General features: G+C 40.9%; 2 protein-coding genes across 2 annotated transcripts; both read right to left on the bottom strand.

The window, feature by feature from the left end:
* Positions 1-2,514, bottom strand: LOC125306042 (trypsin-2-like). Its single transcript, XM_048261186.1, has 6 exons — positions 2,437-2,514; positions 2,053-2,200; positions 1,607-1,857; positions 774-907; positions 473-574; positions 1-127 (listed from the first exon to the last, which is right to left on the bottom strand). The coding sequence occupies exons 1-6, from the start codon at positions 2,474-2,476 to the stop codon at positions 80-82; spliced, it is 723 nt and encodes a 240-aa protein (XP_048117143.1). The 5' UTR covers positions 2,477-2,514; the 3' UTR covers positions 1-79.
* Positions 2,515-6,937: 4,423 nt separating this feature from the next.
* LOC125306024 (trypsin-1-like) lies at positions 6,938-9,209 on the bottom strand. The gene is made up of 6 exons (XM_048261160.1): positions 9,081-9,209; positions 8,697-8,844; positions 8,134-8,384; positions 7,767-7,900; positions 7,466-7,567; positions 6,938-7,058 (listed from the first exon to the last, which is right to left on the bottom strand). The coding sequence occupies exons 1-6, from the start codon at positions 9,118-9,120 to the stop codon at positions 7,011-7,013; spliced, it is 723 nt and encodes a 240-aa protein (XP_048117117.1). The 5' UTR covers positions 9,121-9,209; the 3' UTR covers positions 6,938-7,010.
* Positions 9,210-14,887: the final 5,678 nt, after the last annotated feature.

The following is a 14,887-nucleotide window of genomic DNA, read 5'->3' as shown; positions in this document are numbered from 1 at the left end:
TGTAATTTGATTGAATTTATTCAATTGACAAGATATTTTCCATCAGAGCTGAACTCCGATTGAGATACAGAGGTTTGATTTAGTAGCTGGCCATGGTCTGGGTGAGCCAGTCATTGAAGATGCAGACCTGTAAAAAGAAAGGCGATCACAAGATGGACTCATCAGATAAATTAAGTTCATTTGATATGTGGGAATGACCAAAGATAATTGATCATTGATAAAACAGAGCAGAGGAGAAGAATGAAAATCCTGAGTGTGATATCTATGATATGGTTTTGTGACAGTAGGCTTGTGTCAGTAGTGCTTGAGTGGTACCACGAAATACAAGACATTAAATAACATTAGAATTTAATAAGAAATCCCTACTCACATGCTATTCTATAAGCTTTACTGCATACACAAAATATGTTCTAACATTAGCAATCTGTAAATGATAGTTGTTATTTTGTAAATTATATGCACTGAATCTCACCTTGGCGTAGACACCAGGGTTTCCGGGCTCAGCACAGCCGTAGCCCCAGGACACAACACCCTGCAGCTTACCGTTGCACACCACGGGGCCACCAGAGTCACCCTGAGATGGACACACACAGAGAGAGAGGATGGTTATTTTTTTATACACACTATTCAAAACATGTTTAATGCCTGCTAAGTGTCAAAGAGCCTGACAGAGAGCAGCTCTGTTACTGAAGGTGTGCAACAGGTATGTACGAAAATTAATATACATTTGCAATGCGCTTGAAATGGTGAGAATGTGAATGAATGTGTCCTACCTGGCAAGAGTCCTTGCCTCCCTCCAGGTATCCAGCGCAGAACATGGCGTTGGTGATCTGGCCGGGGTAGGAGTTCTTGCAGTCGCGGTCAGAGATGATGGGGAGGTCCAGGCACTGGAGTCTGTCACCGCTCACTGCATGAAGTAATGAATGGGGTGCATGTTAGGAAGACATTGGAATCAAGAAGTCAGGAATAATAAACACAGATGATGAGGAGGCTGAAGCTGGTTAGTGTCAGTGGCTTAAGAGGTGCAATAGGAGAATGCTTGTATTGAAGGGGATCAAATGCAAGTAGTCATAGCAAAAATAAGTTAATGGAAGTGTACTGTTGGTCTTATTTTGAACTAAGTACATATAGCTTACTTTTTGTGTACTGATCAGAGATACACTAAATTCATTTCTTTTTGGCTTAAACTGATAAGTATACATAAAGGTGTAAGTATATCTAGCCTATACTTGGTACTTATACTTAATATACTTTTACTGATGGAAAAGCTGCATGACAAATTCTCATTTCATTTCATTCACTTTACTTTAAGTGTCATGAACTAAAAAATGTGTTAGAAGTATATAACTAGTATCTTCACTAGTACTATTACAAACTGAGAAGTATTAAAATACACAAACAAAGAAGTATTAAAATAGTCCATTTAAGTATACCACAAGCACATTTATACGAATAAACTTACAACATAAAGTACACTTGGGAATTATCCTTCAACTGCAACAAGAACTTTAAGTATACCTTTTTTGGTAAGGGTGATTATTTGTCATTTGACACAATTGATGATGACTAGGCCTAGTTGAGGTAAGCTTCATGGTGGCATACTAACCGGAGCTCATGGTGTTGCCCCAGCCGGACACGGTGCACATGGTGCCAGCGGCAGCACAGCTGGTGGGCAGAGCCACGGGCTGCACATACTGGTTCAGGGTGGCGGGCGTGCTCAGCTTGATCAGCATGATGTCGTTGTTGATGTTGTAAGAGCTGTAGTTGGGATGGCGGATGACGCGGGAGGAGCTGATGAACTGCTCAGTGCCCTCACGGTAAGTGATGTCATGCTCGCCCATGCGAACCTCCACACGGCTGAGAGAGAGAGACAGAGAGTGTGACAGAAATAATCAGTTCACTAATTCATGTACGAAGATCAGTTTAATTAAAAGACTGTCATATTCAAATTATATATATATATATATATATATATATAAATTCATTCATTCATTCATTCATTCATTCATTCATTCATTCAAGACTCATCCAGAGTACAAAAAGTAATCTCACGATTTGTAGCAGTGAGCAGCAGACACAACCCAGTTCTCGTTGACCAGGGAACCACCGCAGAAGTGGTAGCCGGAGTTCAGAGACACCTGCCAGGGCTGGGAGTAGGCCTTGCACTCATACCCTCCAACAATCTTATCCTCCTCTGCAACTGCACACAAGAAATCATGTACCATAGTCAAACACTACATGGTATATAGGAAGCCTCACAGGTATACAGTAGGTGAGACCAATAATAGTGGTAGCAACTGCACACAAGGCCAAAATAACATGTTGCAGAGATACAACAGTGTTTCAGAAATAACAGAATGAATATCTAGTGGCATCTCTTTAGAGTGGAGCTAAAAACACAGCAGGCAAGAGCAGTGGTTTAGCAGTTGTACTCACAAACAGCTCCGAGGAGCACAAGGAAGACGAGAGACCTCATTATTGCTGATTGATCTTGTCGATGTAAGTCTGACCTAAACCCTCCAGTATTTATACAGGCTGGACAAGGCTCAGGTCTGCACCCCAGACCATAACTGACCAATTACATCCCAGCCCTGAAGAGCTGGCAATGTTACATGTTACAAGTTATCAATGTAGTGATGGTTGTTGAGATATCTGTCCTATTAATTATTCACTGGACTCAAGGTCACAAAGAAGAAGATAAGAAGTTAAAATGGAAAAGGGTGTTACCCTTTGTGAGAATGTCCAAACACCAAGTGAAATGCACAAATATAATGAAATATAAATTAAAATCTGAGGCCTGTGTTAAAGGCCAGATTGTGTTAAAAGAGAAATCTGGTGATTTTTCACAAAGATCTCCTTTTCTCGAGGTCACTGAGTACTGTCGGTTGCAGCAACTCCGTTTCTCAAGGTCACTGAGTACTGTTGGCTGCAGCAACTCTAAAACTGCTAGCTAAAACTGATTGTTTTCTCTTTTTTTCATAGCGACAGTCCTCCGGGACCTTGAGAAACGGAGATCTAAAAAATCTCTGGAAGTTTGATCGTATGTTTGCGCAATAAAATATATTTTAACAATATTCAGTATGTTATTTGTGTGTTTCATTAAATGGTCAATATGAAAAACAGACCAATAAGCATATTTAATATATGAATGTTTTAAAATGTTGCATGCATATTGTTATTTGCAAGTTGCAAGTGTCTATATCTCATACTGCGTGCAGTGACCTCAAATACTTGAGGTGAAGGTTTTTCCTTCCAAAACATTCCCAGCAGTTGGTGTTTTCTCACCACACTTCTATTTTTAGGTGCTTTTTTGGCAGTATTCAAAATAGTTTCAGGGAAAATGATATGGGAACTCTTGAGTACTGCCAATATTTTAGGTTTTACAAAAGCATGGTTTACCAAAAGTGGTAAATGTTATATATCTATATTTGCAGATATATTTGTAAGCCAAATGAGTCTCTGCACGATCTTCACCTTTTTATCGATCATGGCCATTGAGCAAACGGGAAGGGACTGGATCAGTGCCAGCCTCTTGTGATTTGGGAGCTCCTTCTCCAGGGTGTCGATCGAGAGTTAGAAATCATAATTGCCAAGGTCACAGGAGGACACCAGGAACTTTGGGGATCCACCTTTTTTCAGATTTGTTTGTACAGTCGTCTGTAATTTTGTCGAAAACCTCCTCTTTGTTGAACATCCTTTTCTTCATCTCCGAGCGAATGTTGTTATTGATCTTCGACCGCACAAAATAAAACAGCTTCTTCTTGCTCCTGATCTCTTTGATGATGTCCTTCTTAAATCGCTCGGAGCTGATGATGATTAAGAAGTAGAGGTGTAAAAGGCTGGCTTCAGAAAGTAAAAGTCCTACCATGTATTGATTCTACCTGGGCATTTGACATGGGTGCTTTCACTAATTTAACTCATCTACCTGGCTGAGGAGTTGGCCCAATAAGAATCAGATGGCTTAGTGAATGGTTGGAGTAAATATGTGGCAGGACTTTTACTTTCTGAAGTCGGACTTTTACACATTTGAATGTGACATCCTTGAGATACTGCTTCGACTTAAACTTCGGGTGTTGATTTGGTGATACTGTTATGCTTGATGATGAGGAAGATTGTGATAAAGTCAAAGTCAAAGTCAGCTTTATTGTCAATTTCTTCACATGTTCCAGACATACAAAGAGATCGAAATTACGTTTCTCACTATCTCACTATTTAAGTCCACAGACAAACATAACATTCAAGTAAACAAAAAAGTAAGTAAATAAGTAAATAAGAGGGCACATATACCTCCAATCGAAATTATTCCAGAAATGGCATCTTCCTCTGTTTGACTCGTGAGAATGCTCCTCCCCATGAAATGCTGCTCCCCTCATAGGTAACAGTGGTTTGGAAACGCAATGCAAAGAGCAAGAGGCACTTTCTCTTTGAAATGTCATATTTTGTTTTGCCTTACAGGAGTAGAGGAGTATACAGACACTGTAACCTCTTACATCACCAAGTGCATCGATGATGTGACCCACACAAAAGACATCATCACTCGGGCTAACTGGAAGCCATGGCTGACAGGGGATGTCCTCAGGCTGCTGAGGGCCAGGAACAAAGCCTACAGAGCTGGGGATGAAGCTGGCATGAGAACAGCGAGAGCCAACCTGTCCCGTGGCATCAAGGAAGCAAAAAAGGAATACACTCACAAGATAACCACCCACTTCAAAGACAGCAGGAACGCACAAAGCCTATGGCAGGGCATTCAGGCCCTCATGGACTACAAGCCCGCGCCACAGAGCTGTGAGAGCAACATCCCTCTGCTCAACAACCTGAACCGCTTCTTTGCTCGCTTTGAAGCACAAAACAGCACCTGCCCACAGAAGACCCATCCCCCTCTACATGAGCAGCCCCTGTGCCTCTCTGCCGACAGCGTGAAGAGGACACTTGCTGCTATCAACACCAGTAAGGCAACAGGTCCAGACAACATCCCAGGTCGCGGCGCTGAAGGACTGCGCCGGGAGCTTAAGGATGTCTTCACAGACATCTTTAACACTTCCCTGAGGCAAGCCATCGTCCCATCATGTTTCAAAGCTGCCACCATCATACTTGTGCCGAAGAAAACTGCTCCATCCTGCTTCAATGACTACCGCCCTGTGGCACTGACACCCATCATCATGAAGTGCTTTGAGCGGCTTGTCATGTCACATATCAAATCCATTCTCCCCCCACCCTGGACCCCTTCAAGTTTGCATACCGAGCCAAGCGGTCTACAGAGGATGCAATCTGCTCTGCCCCCACCCAGCCCTCACCCACCTGGAAAAAGAGACTCATATGTGAGATTGCTGTTTATAGACTTCAGTTCTGCATTCAACACCATAATACCACAACAACTCATCTGCAAACTTGACAAACTGGGACTCAGTACCTACCTCTGCAACTGGCTACTGGACTTCCTCTGTCAGAGGCCTCAAGTAGTGCGTGTTGGCAACAATACCTCAAGCAGCATCACACTGAGCACAGGGGCCCCCAAGGCCTGCGTGCTCAGTCCGCTGCTCTTCACCCTGCTGACGATGACTGCACTGCAACCTACAGCAACAATCACATGGTGAAATTTGCTGACGACACAACTCTGGTGGGTCTCATCACCAAGGGCTTAATTTAGACTCAATACAGGTTGGAGGTCGACCATCTGACCCGCGTGGTGCAGGGACAACAACCTCCTGCTGAACGTCAGCAAGACCAAAGAGATTGTTGTTGACTTCCGGAGAGGTCACACCCAACACCTGCCACTGACCATCGATGGTGCTGTGGTGGAGAGAGCGAGCAGCACCAAATTCCTGGGGGTGCACATCAGTGAAGACCTCTCCTGGACCACCAACACTGCATCACTGGCAAAGAGAGCTCAGCGCCGTCTGTACTTCCTGCGGAAACTCAGGCGAGCAAGTGCTCCACCAGCCATCATGACCACATTCTACCGAGGCACCATTGAGAGCATCCTCTCCAGCTGTATCGCTGTGTGGGGCGGAAGCTGCACTGAATACAACAGGAAAGCCCTGCAGCGCATTGAAGATGATGATTTCTGGTTGAACTTGGTTTTGTCGGTTCACAGAGTGACACATCCATGGCTTACCTATGTGATTTTACTAATTCAATGTCAATTCAGCTTCATAGGGGGGGGAGGGAATGATGAACCTATCATTAATCTTACATTAATGCTGAGAAGACTAATTGTATTCTAGAAAGTATTTATAGAGCTAGGGACATTAAAGATAATAGTTTGTAAATAACCACTGTATTCTCTGAGTCTGAGTCTCTGAATATAAATACCTAGGCATCTGGCTGGACCAGTAACTTGCATTTAATCTCCATTGTATAACCTTGTAAAGAAACTGCATCAAAAATTGGTTTCTTTACAGAAAACCAACCTCCCTATGTGTAGTAATAAAATAAAATTGTTGAAGCAGTTTTTATTTCAGTGTTAGACTGTGGTGATGTGATCTACAGAAATGTTGCTGCCTCTTCACTCAAGGCCATGAACACACTCCATCACTCACTCAGGATCTGGATCTTGTTGGATGTATTATGGATGAAGGACTAGTGCAGTGGCCTGACAGGAGTGGCTAGAATAATTAGTACAACAACACAATCTAGAGGTCATAATTAGTCACTTACATGGTATAATGTATGTAAGTTTATAGGCTAGAGTCTTCTGCAAAAGCTAGCCATTTTTTAAGCTAGGCATTAGCGAAGCTACTGGATCCCTTTTGTTCTAAGTCTTCCTCATTATTATTTTACGGCTACATCATGTTTCTACAACATGGGCAAACCCCATTCTGGGCCCAGACCATCTTTCAAAATCAGCCTTATTCACTTATCAACACAGAGCTTATTTGATGGTTAAGGTACCTTTCTTCAGCAAAACAAATACCACATAAAAGCAAAGCAGACTGAATGTGTTTTCATTGATTTTATTCAGTTGACAAGATCTTTTCCATCAGAGCTACACTCAGATACAGAGGTCCGATTTAGTAGCTGGCCATGGTCTGGGTGAGCCAGTCGTTGAAGATGCAGACCTGTAGAAAGAAGGGCTGGTTAGCAATAGTGATCACAAGATGGACTCATCCGCTAAATGAAGTTCATTTGATATGAGGGAGTGACCAAAGATAATTGATCATCGATAAAACGGAGCAGAGGAGAGTAGAATGGGAATCCTGAATCTGATATCAGCTATGATATGGTCAGTAGGCTTGTGTCAGTAGGAGTGGTGTTACAAAATATAAGACATTACATAACATTGGAGTGGAATGTAGAAATGTGTATTACGGTTGATATCGCAAAATGTAGACGCATACAATTAAATTGAAAGAAATCCTACTCGCATGCTATTCCATAAGCAGTGCTGCATATATAAAATATGTACTACAGTAGCAATCTGTAAATGACAGTAGTTATTTTGTAAATAATATGCACTGAATCTCACCTTGGCATAGACACCAGGGTTTCCGGGCTCAGCACAGCCGTAGCCCCAGGACACAACACCCTGCAGCTTACCGTTGCACACCACGGGGCCACCAGAGTCACCCTGAGATGGACACACACAGAGAGAGAGGATGGTTACTCTTTTATACACCCTATTCAAAACACGTGCAATGCCTGCTAAGTGTCAAAGAGCCTGACAAAAAGCAGCTCTGTTACTGAAGGTGTGAAACAGTTATGTACGAAAATAAATATACATTTGCAATGCGTTTGAAATAGTGAGAATGTGAATGAATGTGTCTTACCTGGCAAGAGTCCTTGCCTCCCTCCAGGTATCCAGCGCAGAACATGGCGTCGGTGATCATGCCGGGGTAGGAGTTCTTGCAGTCGCGGTCAGAGATGATGGGGAGGTCCAGGCACTGGAGCCTGTCACCGCTCACTGCATGAAGTAATGAAGGGGGTGCATGTTGGGAAGACATTGGAATCAGGAAGTCAGGAATAATAAACACAGATGATGACTAGGCTGAAGCTGGTTCCTGTCAGTGACTTAAGAGGTGAAATAGGAGAGTGCTTGTATTGAAGGGGATCCGAGGCAAGTGACTATTTGTCACTTTTGACACGATTGATGATGACTAGGCCTAGATGAGGAAGGCTTTATTGTGGCATACTAACCGGAGCTCATGGTGTTGCCCCAGCCGGACACGGTGCACATGGTGCCAGCGGCAGCACAGCTGGTGGGCAGAGCCACGGGCTGCACATACTGGTTCAGGGTGGCAGGCGTGCTCAGCTTGATCAGCATGATGTCGTTGTCGATGTTGTAAGAGCTGTAGTTGGGGTGGCGGATGACGCGGGAGGAGCTGATGAACTGCTCAGTGCCCTCACGGTAAGTGATGTCATGCTCGCCCATGCGAACCTCCACACGGCTGGAGAAGGTGAGAGAGAGTGACAGATCTAAATCATCAATTGATGTGAATACATTGAACCCCCTAAACCATATTATTTATTGAAACAGGCATAACTTTTCCAGGACATATATATATGGGAAAAATTAAAATTACGGTCATATTAAAATTTGTGGTGGTCTCTGAATTTTGAATATTATTGCAACTCATTTTAATGTCACTCAGCAATTGTAGGATGACATCAAAAAATGTGCAGTGGTCTCTTATTTTTTTCCAGAGCTGTATGCTGTATATATATTCAGGACTCATCTAGAGTACAAAAAGTAATCTCACGATTTGTAGCAGTGAGCAGCAGACACAACCCAGTTCTCGTTGACCAGGGAACCACCACAGAAGTGGTAACCGGAGTTCAGAGACACCTGCCAGGGCTGGGAGTTGGCCTTGCACTCATATCCTCCAACAATCTTATCCTCCTCTGCAACTGCACACAAGAAAACATGTACCATAGTCAAACACTAAATGATATATAGGAAGCCTCACAGGTATACAGTAGGTGAGAGCAATAATTGTGGTAGCAACTGCACACAAGGCCAAAACAACATGTTGCAGAGAAACAACAGTGTTTCAGAAATAACAGAATGAATATCTAGTGGCATCTTTTTAGAGTTGAGCTAACAGCACAGCAGGCAAGAGCAGTGGTTTAGCAGTTGTACTCACAAACAGCTCCGAGGAGCACAAGGAAGACCAGAGACCTCATTATTGCTGATTGATCTTGTCGATGTAAGTCTGACCTAAACCCTCCAGTATTTATACAGGCCGGACAAGGCTCAGGTCTGCACCCCAGACCATGACTGACCAATTACATCCCAGCCCTGAAGAGCTGGCAATGTTACATGTTACAAGTTATCAATGTAGTGAGATATCTGTCCTATTAATTATTCACTAGACTCAAGGTCACAAAGAAGAAGATAAGAGGTTAAAATGGAAATGGATATGTTTCCATACCCTTTGTGAGAATGTCCAAACACAGAGTGAAATGCACAGGTATAATGAAATATGAATTAAAATGTGAGGCCTGAAATGGTCTTAAGATTTATCAAAATATGTTCACTGCTCAAGAATATATATTTTAGCTATTTCCAGTATGTTATTTTTGTGTAGTGCTGTGTTGCCAATTCTTTTTTTTTTGCTAGACATATTGTTTTGTTTAATCCTGATAATTCAATTATATATTATCTGAGTTGAAAAACAGCAATCCAGGGCTTTTGTTTCTCAGAAACATTATGCAGCAGCTACAGATCAAATTATTTCCATAAATTATACATAAATCTCAATAAACCAATGTGCTGAATGTGTATGTACAAATGTTTTGATGCCTGTGTACAATGTTTGATAATATATCATGTTGTCAATTATAACAATTAAAAGTGTGTTTAAAGAAGTGTTTAGAGAATTATATAGGCCTATTCCTATATTTATATAGGCCTTTGTATGACTCCTTATTTTTAGTACATAATACAAAGGCAGAGTACAGTATCTGAGAAATATGGGTCAAAGGTCAACTTTGAGCACAAGATTTTTTTATATACACACATTTCTTCGTCAGGGCAACATGTCACCAGATTTTCATTGCTCTACCTAAAATACATTTCTGTAGACAAAAAAAAAAACCTCATTTTTCTCAGTTTGACACTCTGGTCAGTTACTCCCTTTTGCCTTTGTAAGTCAGTATGGTTTTGGGAGTTACTGTAAACACAACCCTCTATTTAAAAAAATAAAAATAAAACAGTAAACTTGATTATAGATATGTATCCACATGATAAAGGAAGTCTTTAATATCCCAAAAATGACAATAATGCCTTTTGCCTTTGTGGGGCAGCATTGTTGTGGTCAACAATTATCTCTCGTTATTTAGAAAATTGATTTTGAAATTAATATATGCATTCACTACATAGACAAAAGTAATGTGATGCCTTACACCCACAATGACAACCCATTCTTAATCTTTAGGGATTCAAATGGAATTGATCTCCCTTTGCTTTTTTTGCCCATTCATCCAGAAATGCATTTTTAAAGTGAGGCACTGATGTGGAAACAGGAGACCCTGCTCACTATATCTGTTCTTGTTCATCCCAAAGGTGTTTGATGGTGTAGAAAACCCTGTGTAGAGAGCCAGTCAGGTTCCTCCATGCCAAAATCATTTGAACATGTCTTTATGGATCTTGTTTTGTGCACTGTGGACAGTCCTGCTAGGTGACGGATAGTGGTTTAATAATGTTTTTATTTTGTTTAAAAACATACGTAGAAATATGTTACGTAGAAACTTCATTCAAGCTATGTTACGTAGGTCTTACTTAGGACATGTGGGCTTTGTATTTTTCATCTTTGTAACTTTTATACTTCTTAAACTACAGGGTGCGAGTTAGGGGGGAGCAGGGGGAGCCATGGCTCCCCTAGTGGCCACCTGAGCTCCCCTGGAAACATGGTATTTGAAATTGTGGGGGAGCTCTAAAATATTGATATATAATTGCCAAATAAATTATATTTTGGCCATGGTTTTCTCTAAAATGTGAAAAAAGTGCTTGCTTGCACGTTAGAGGCGCGAAACGTGGAAGCGCTGCCTGCAGCTCCACCCACTAACCACTCACACGAGCTCGGTGCCGCTGGCTGCTCTTATCGCGTGTGTTTGGCTCTGTGTACAGCGTTATAGGCTATAGCCCATGTGATTGTGAAACAATGTAAGTTGTTGAGTAATTCTAAGTTGATTCAATTAAACAGTCAAAAGACACATCATTGGTGGTCGGAGTCCGTGGGTTATTTACTATCAAGTTCATTGAAGTTTGCATAGCCCTTTGATGATCCATCGGGGTGTTTCATGTAAATATTGGAAACATATTATGTATTATGTTTCATGTAAGCAAACATAGACCTATGGCACCACCCGTGTGCAACGGATTTTCTCTTGGGTCATTCCACGTCAATTGAACCAGGGCCCACGCACTTAGGTCTCAAAAAATTCAGAAAAAGTTACCAGGTGTACCTATGTTACCCAGGAGACACACTGTAAAATTACTCTTAGGTAAGATCAATACTTTCCAAGATACCGCCAGTTTTACAGGGGGAGGGGGGTGTCGATTTTGGTCGGCCTCTTTTTTTTGTCAAAGTTCACAAGCCCACAGCGCAAGAACTAAACCATGTAGGAGGCTCAAATTTTGCATGCTGGTACATAAATAAGAATAGTATGTAGAAAAATCATGTTTGGTCTGGATAATCCTGCATGTTCATAGCTGTCCCTCAAAGTTGATACAAGTTTTATTGGAGTTTTTGGCTGGGCTCTGTTTAGGCCTTCAGAAGACATATTTGTACTCAACATAGACTCTTGATTTATTTTCCTTACTGAGATAAGTAGAAACACTCTCACAAAAAGCAATGAACAGAAAATAAATTCCTTCAGGGTCTGAACAGCAAACCTTACAAGTCTGAAAAATCATTTTGGTTCTCATTTTCAGAGCACCCAAACGCCTTGTGGGAATATGCAAATATTTTTTTAATATTGTTTTCTTTATTCTCCATGAGCCTTTCTTTTTAAAAACACCAATTTGACTTGTCTTATGCTAATCTTTCTTTTTCACTTTCCACCCTGAACATGGGCAAAATGCACCATTGAGATCAATAAAATTTTGATCAACTTTGAGGGACAACCAGGGTCGGACTGGGAGCAAAATTCGGCCCTGGCAATTTTCTGGACCGGCCCACCACTTTTTTTGTGTGATTTCCTTTCTATTTAGGATTAAAAAAACATCTTACAATTTTTATTTTTTTACATTTATTTTTATTTTAAATGTTATAGCATGTCCCCTGTGGTGGACAAAAGGACCGTTTTACTATGAAAAGGTAGCCATGAAAATAGACAAAAATGGACAAATTATGCTTTTAGTGGTATTAAATTAAGGGTAAACTTAACCAAATATAAGGGGGAAATGTTATTTATCCTTCTAGACTACTTTATTTGCCTTTTTGGACAGTACTTATTTTTTGGACAGTATTTTTTTTTTCTGGATTGTTCATTTCATTTTCATGTTTTTCTTTCATCTGCTATAATTCATTTTTTAGTCTTACTCTTCCTCGCTATCTTCTTGAGGCACAGGTTCATAGTCCTCATCTCTGTTTCACTCACTCATCACCTGAGAGCTCCAAATCTGACCCCCCCTCATTCATCCTACACAAATGATCTCTTAAATTTCCCAAAAAATCAAAATATTTTGGTCTTGGTGTCCATTATAATGGACATTCATAAAGTCACTATTATTTCAAAATGTAAATAACTTAACTTCTTTCAAAATGAATCATATGATTCCTGACATTTTCATTTCATTCCATAAAATGTGCTTGTTTTGATGTCAACCATTTTTGAGAACCAGGAAGAGGAGGTTCCCAGCAACCCAGCCAATCACATGATATATCATTAGAAAGCCCAGGATGTCCTCTTTAAAAGACCACAGGAATTGATAGAATAGCTCAAAGGGGTAAAGGGGTATGCTTCTAGAACGTATGTCCACTACAGAGGACATAGGTCTATGGATTGGTTCTCAGGAGGTAAAAAAAAAAGTATGGTTGCTACACCATTTTAAAGTGATTTGAAATTGAGAGGGACAGGATTCAGGGATAGGCTACTGACAGGCTCATCTTCTGTCTGTCTCACGTCATGTTACCCCATGCATTAAACCACATGTCACTGCTTGACTAAATGAAAAATATAGGTTACTGAACATGGACATCGTCATAGTTGACAGAAATTACGTTTTGTGCCAACATGTTGTAGAAACACAAACACAGCCTTTATTTGGTACAAATATTCTCCTTTCCTTTGGTTATAGTCCGCGATTCACATTAACTGTATAGGCCATCACCACAAGTGTAGTCTATACTAAACGTTTTTGCCCTAGTTTGTGTGCCGTCATCACATTTTTCAAAATTAGGCTACCTTCGTTAGGCTACTAACCTACCAGTTGATAGCCTACTTTTTACCTGCATCAACTCGCGATTGATCTAACACTCTGTGGAGAGACCACTTTCCAAGTTTCACTTTCACTGTCGTTGTGAGCTAAAAGGCTAGGCCTACTATATAATAATAATAATAATAATAATAATAATAATAATAAAGCTTTATTTGTATAGCACCTTTCATACACAGAATGCAGCTCAAAGTGCTTTACATTTGAAGCATGTAACACAATAATAGTCAGTCAGTCATTATCAATCACTTTTCTTTTGCTGTTTATGTTATACTCAGCAACATATCAAAAAATATAGAAAATGGCGTCATAAGACTGGCAGCCTTAACCCTCTTACCCCCACAAGCACGCCATATGGCAACTGTGGCAAGGAAAAACTCCCATATTCCAGGAAGAAACCTTGAGCAGAACCTGACTTAATAGGGGAGCCCATCTGCTTCTGGCTGGCTAAGCCTCCAATAGTAGCAGATGTAGAATAATCTGAAAATGTAGTCTACAGGATAAGATGAGTTAACTAAAAGCTTTCCTGTACAGGTATGTTTTCAGATCTTTTTAAAATATTTACTGAACTCACCTGCTTGATGTACAGAGGCAGGGTGTTCCATAGTTTGGGGCATAATGGATAAACGCAGCTTCTCCACTTTGTTTGTGGAGCACTTTGGGTCACGATTAAAAGATTAGAATTGGATGATCTAAGTTTCCTTTGTGGTTGATAAGATATTAAAAGCTCAGAGATATATGAAGGTGCTATGCCATTCAGAGCTTTGTAAGTAATTAACATAACCTTAAAATCAATTCTATAGGAAATAGGGAGCCAGTGCAGTTCAGCCAACACAGGGGTGATGTGTTCTCTCTTCTTAGTCTTAGTTAAAAGTCTAGCCGCAGAGTTCTGTATGAGTGCCAAATTCTTTAGATGTTTTTGGGAAGACCAGTGAAAAGTGCATTGCAGTAGTCTAACCTGCTAGTGATAAAGGCGTGAATTAGTTTTTCTGCATCTTGTTGAGTTAAAAGGGCCGCACTTTGGCAATGTTTCTCAAGTGGAAATAGGCTGTCTGAGTAACTTTACTGATATGGGGCTTAAAACTTAACTCTGTATCTAAGATGACACGAGGCTTGTTACTTTTGGTTTGACCTGGTGTGCCAAGTTCCCCAGATTACTAAGAATAATATCTCGCTTTAGTTTGGTCCAACCAGAAGTACCTCTGTTTTGTCATCATTTAGTTTCAAAAAGTTTTTGCTCATCCACTGATTAATGGAGGTTAGGCATGCAGTGAGGGAGCAAAGGCCATCTGGGTTAGTTGGTTAGTTAGTAGTCTGCGTAGCTGTGGAAGTTTACATTATGCTGACTTATGGCGTTTCCCAATGGAAGCATATATAGAGAAAATAGCAGGGGACCAAGGCAGCTCCCTGGGCCACACCAAAAGGCAAGTCATGTTTTCAGATACATGATCTCCTAGACTGATATAAAAATCTCTGCCAGTAATGTAGGTTTGAAACCAGTTTAGAGCA

Source organism: Alosa alosa, chromosome 13, assembly GCF_017589495.1.
Source record: "Alosa alosa isolate M-15738 ecotype Scorff River chromosome 13, AALO_Geno_1.1, whole genome shotgun sequence".
Lineage (NCBI taxonomy): Eukaryota > Metazoa > Chordata > Actinopteri > Clupeiformes > Clupeidae > Alosa > Alosa alosa.
The sequence above is the reverse complement of the archived record's forward strand: the minus strand, read 5'-3'. Positions and strand labels throughout refer to the sequence as shown.

Excerpts from the sequence above, each read along its gene's own strand:
- LOC125306024 (XM_048261160.1), bottom strand. The coding sequence starts at position 9,120 with ATGAGGTCTCTGGTCTTCCTTGTGCTCCTCGGAGCTGTTT. Across the intron at positions 7,568-7,766 it reads GAGGCAAGGACTCTTGCCAG|GGTGACTCTGGTGGCCCCGT; the intron begins GTAAGACACATT and ends TGTCCATCTCAG. Across the intron at positions 7,059-7,465 it reads ACCCTGGTGTCTATGCCAAG|GTCTGCATCTTCAACGACTG; the intron begins GTGAGATTCAGT and ends TTCTTTCTACAG.
- LOC125306042 (XM_048261186.1), bottom strand. The coding sequence starts at position 2,476 with ATGAGGTCTCTCGTCTTCCTTGTGCTCCTCGGAGCTGTTT. Across the intron at positions 2,201-2,436 it reads TGTGCTCCTCGGAGCTGTTT|TTGCAGAGGAGGATAAGATT; the intron begins GTGAGTACAACT and ends TCTTGTGTGCAG. Across the intron at positions 908-1,606 it reads GGGCAACACCATGAGCTCCG|TGAGCGGTGACAGACTCCAG; the intron begins GTTAGTATGCCA and ends TACTTCATGCAG.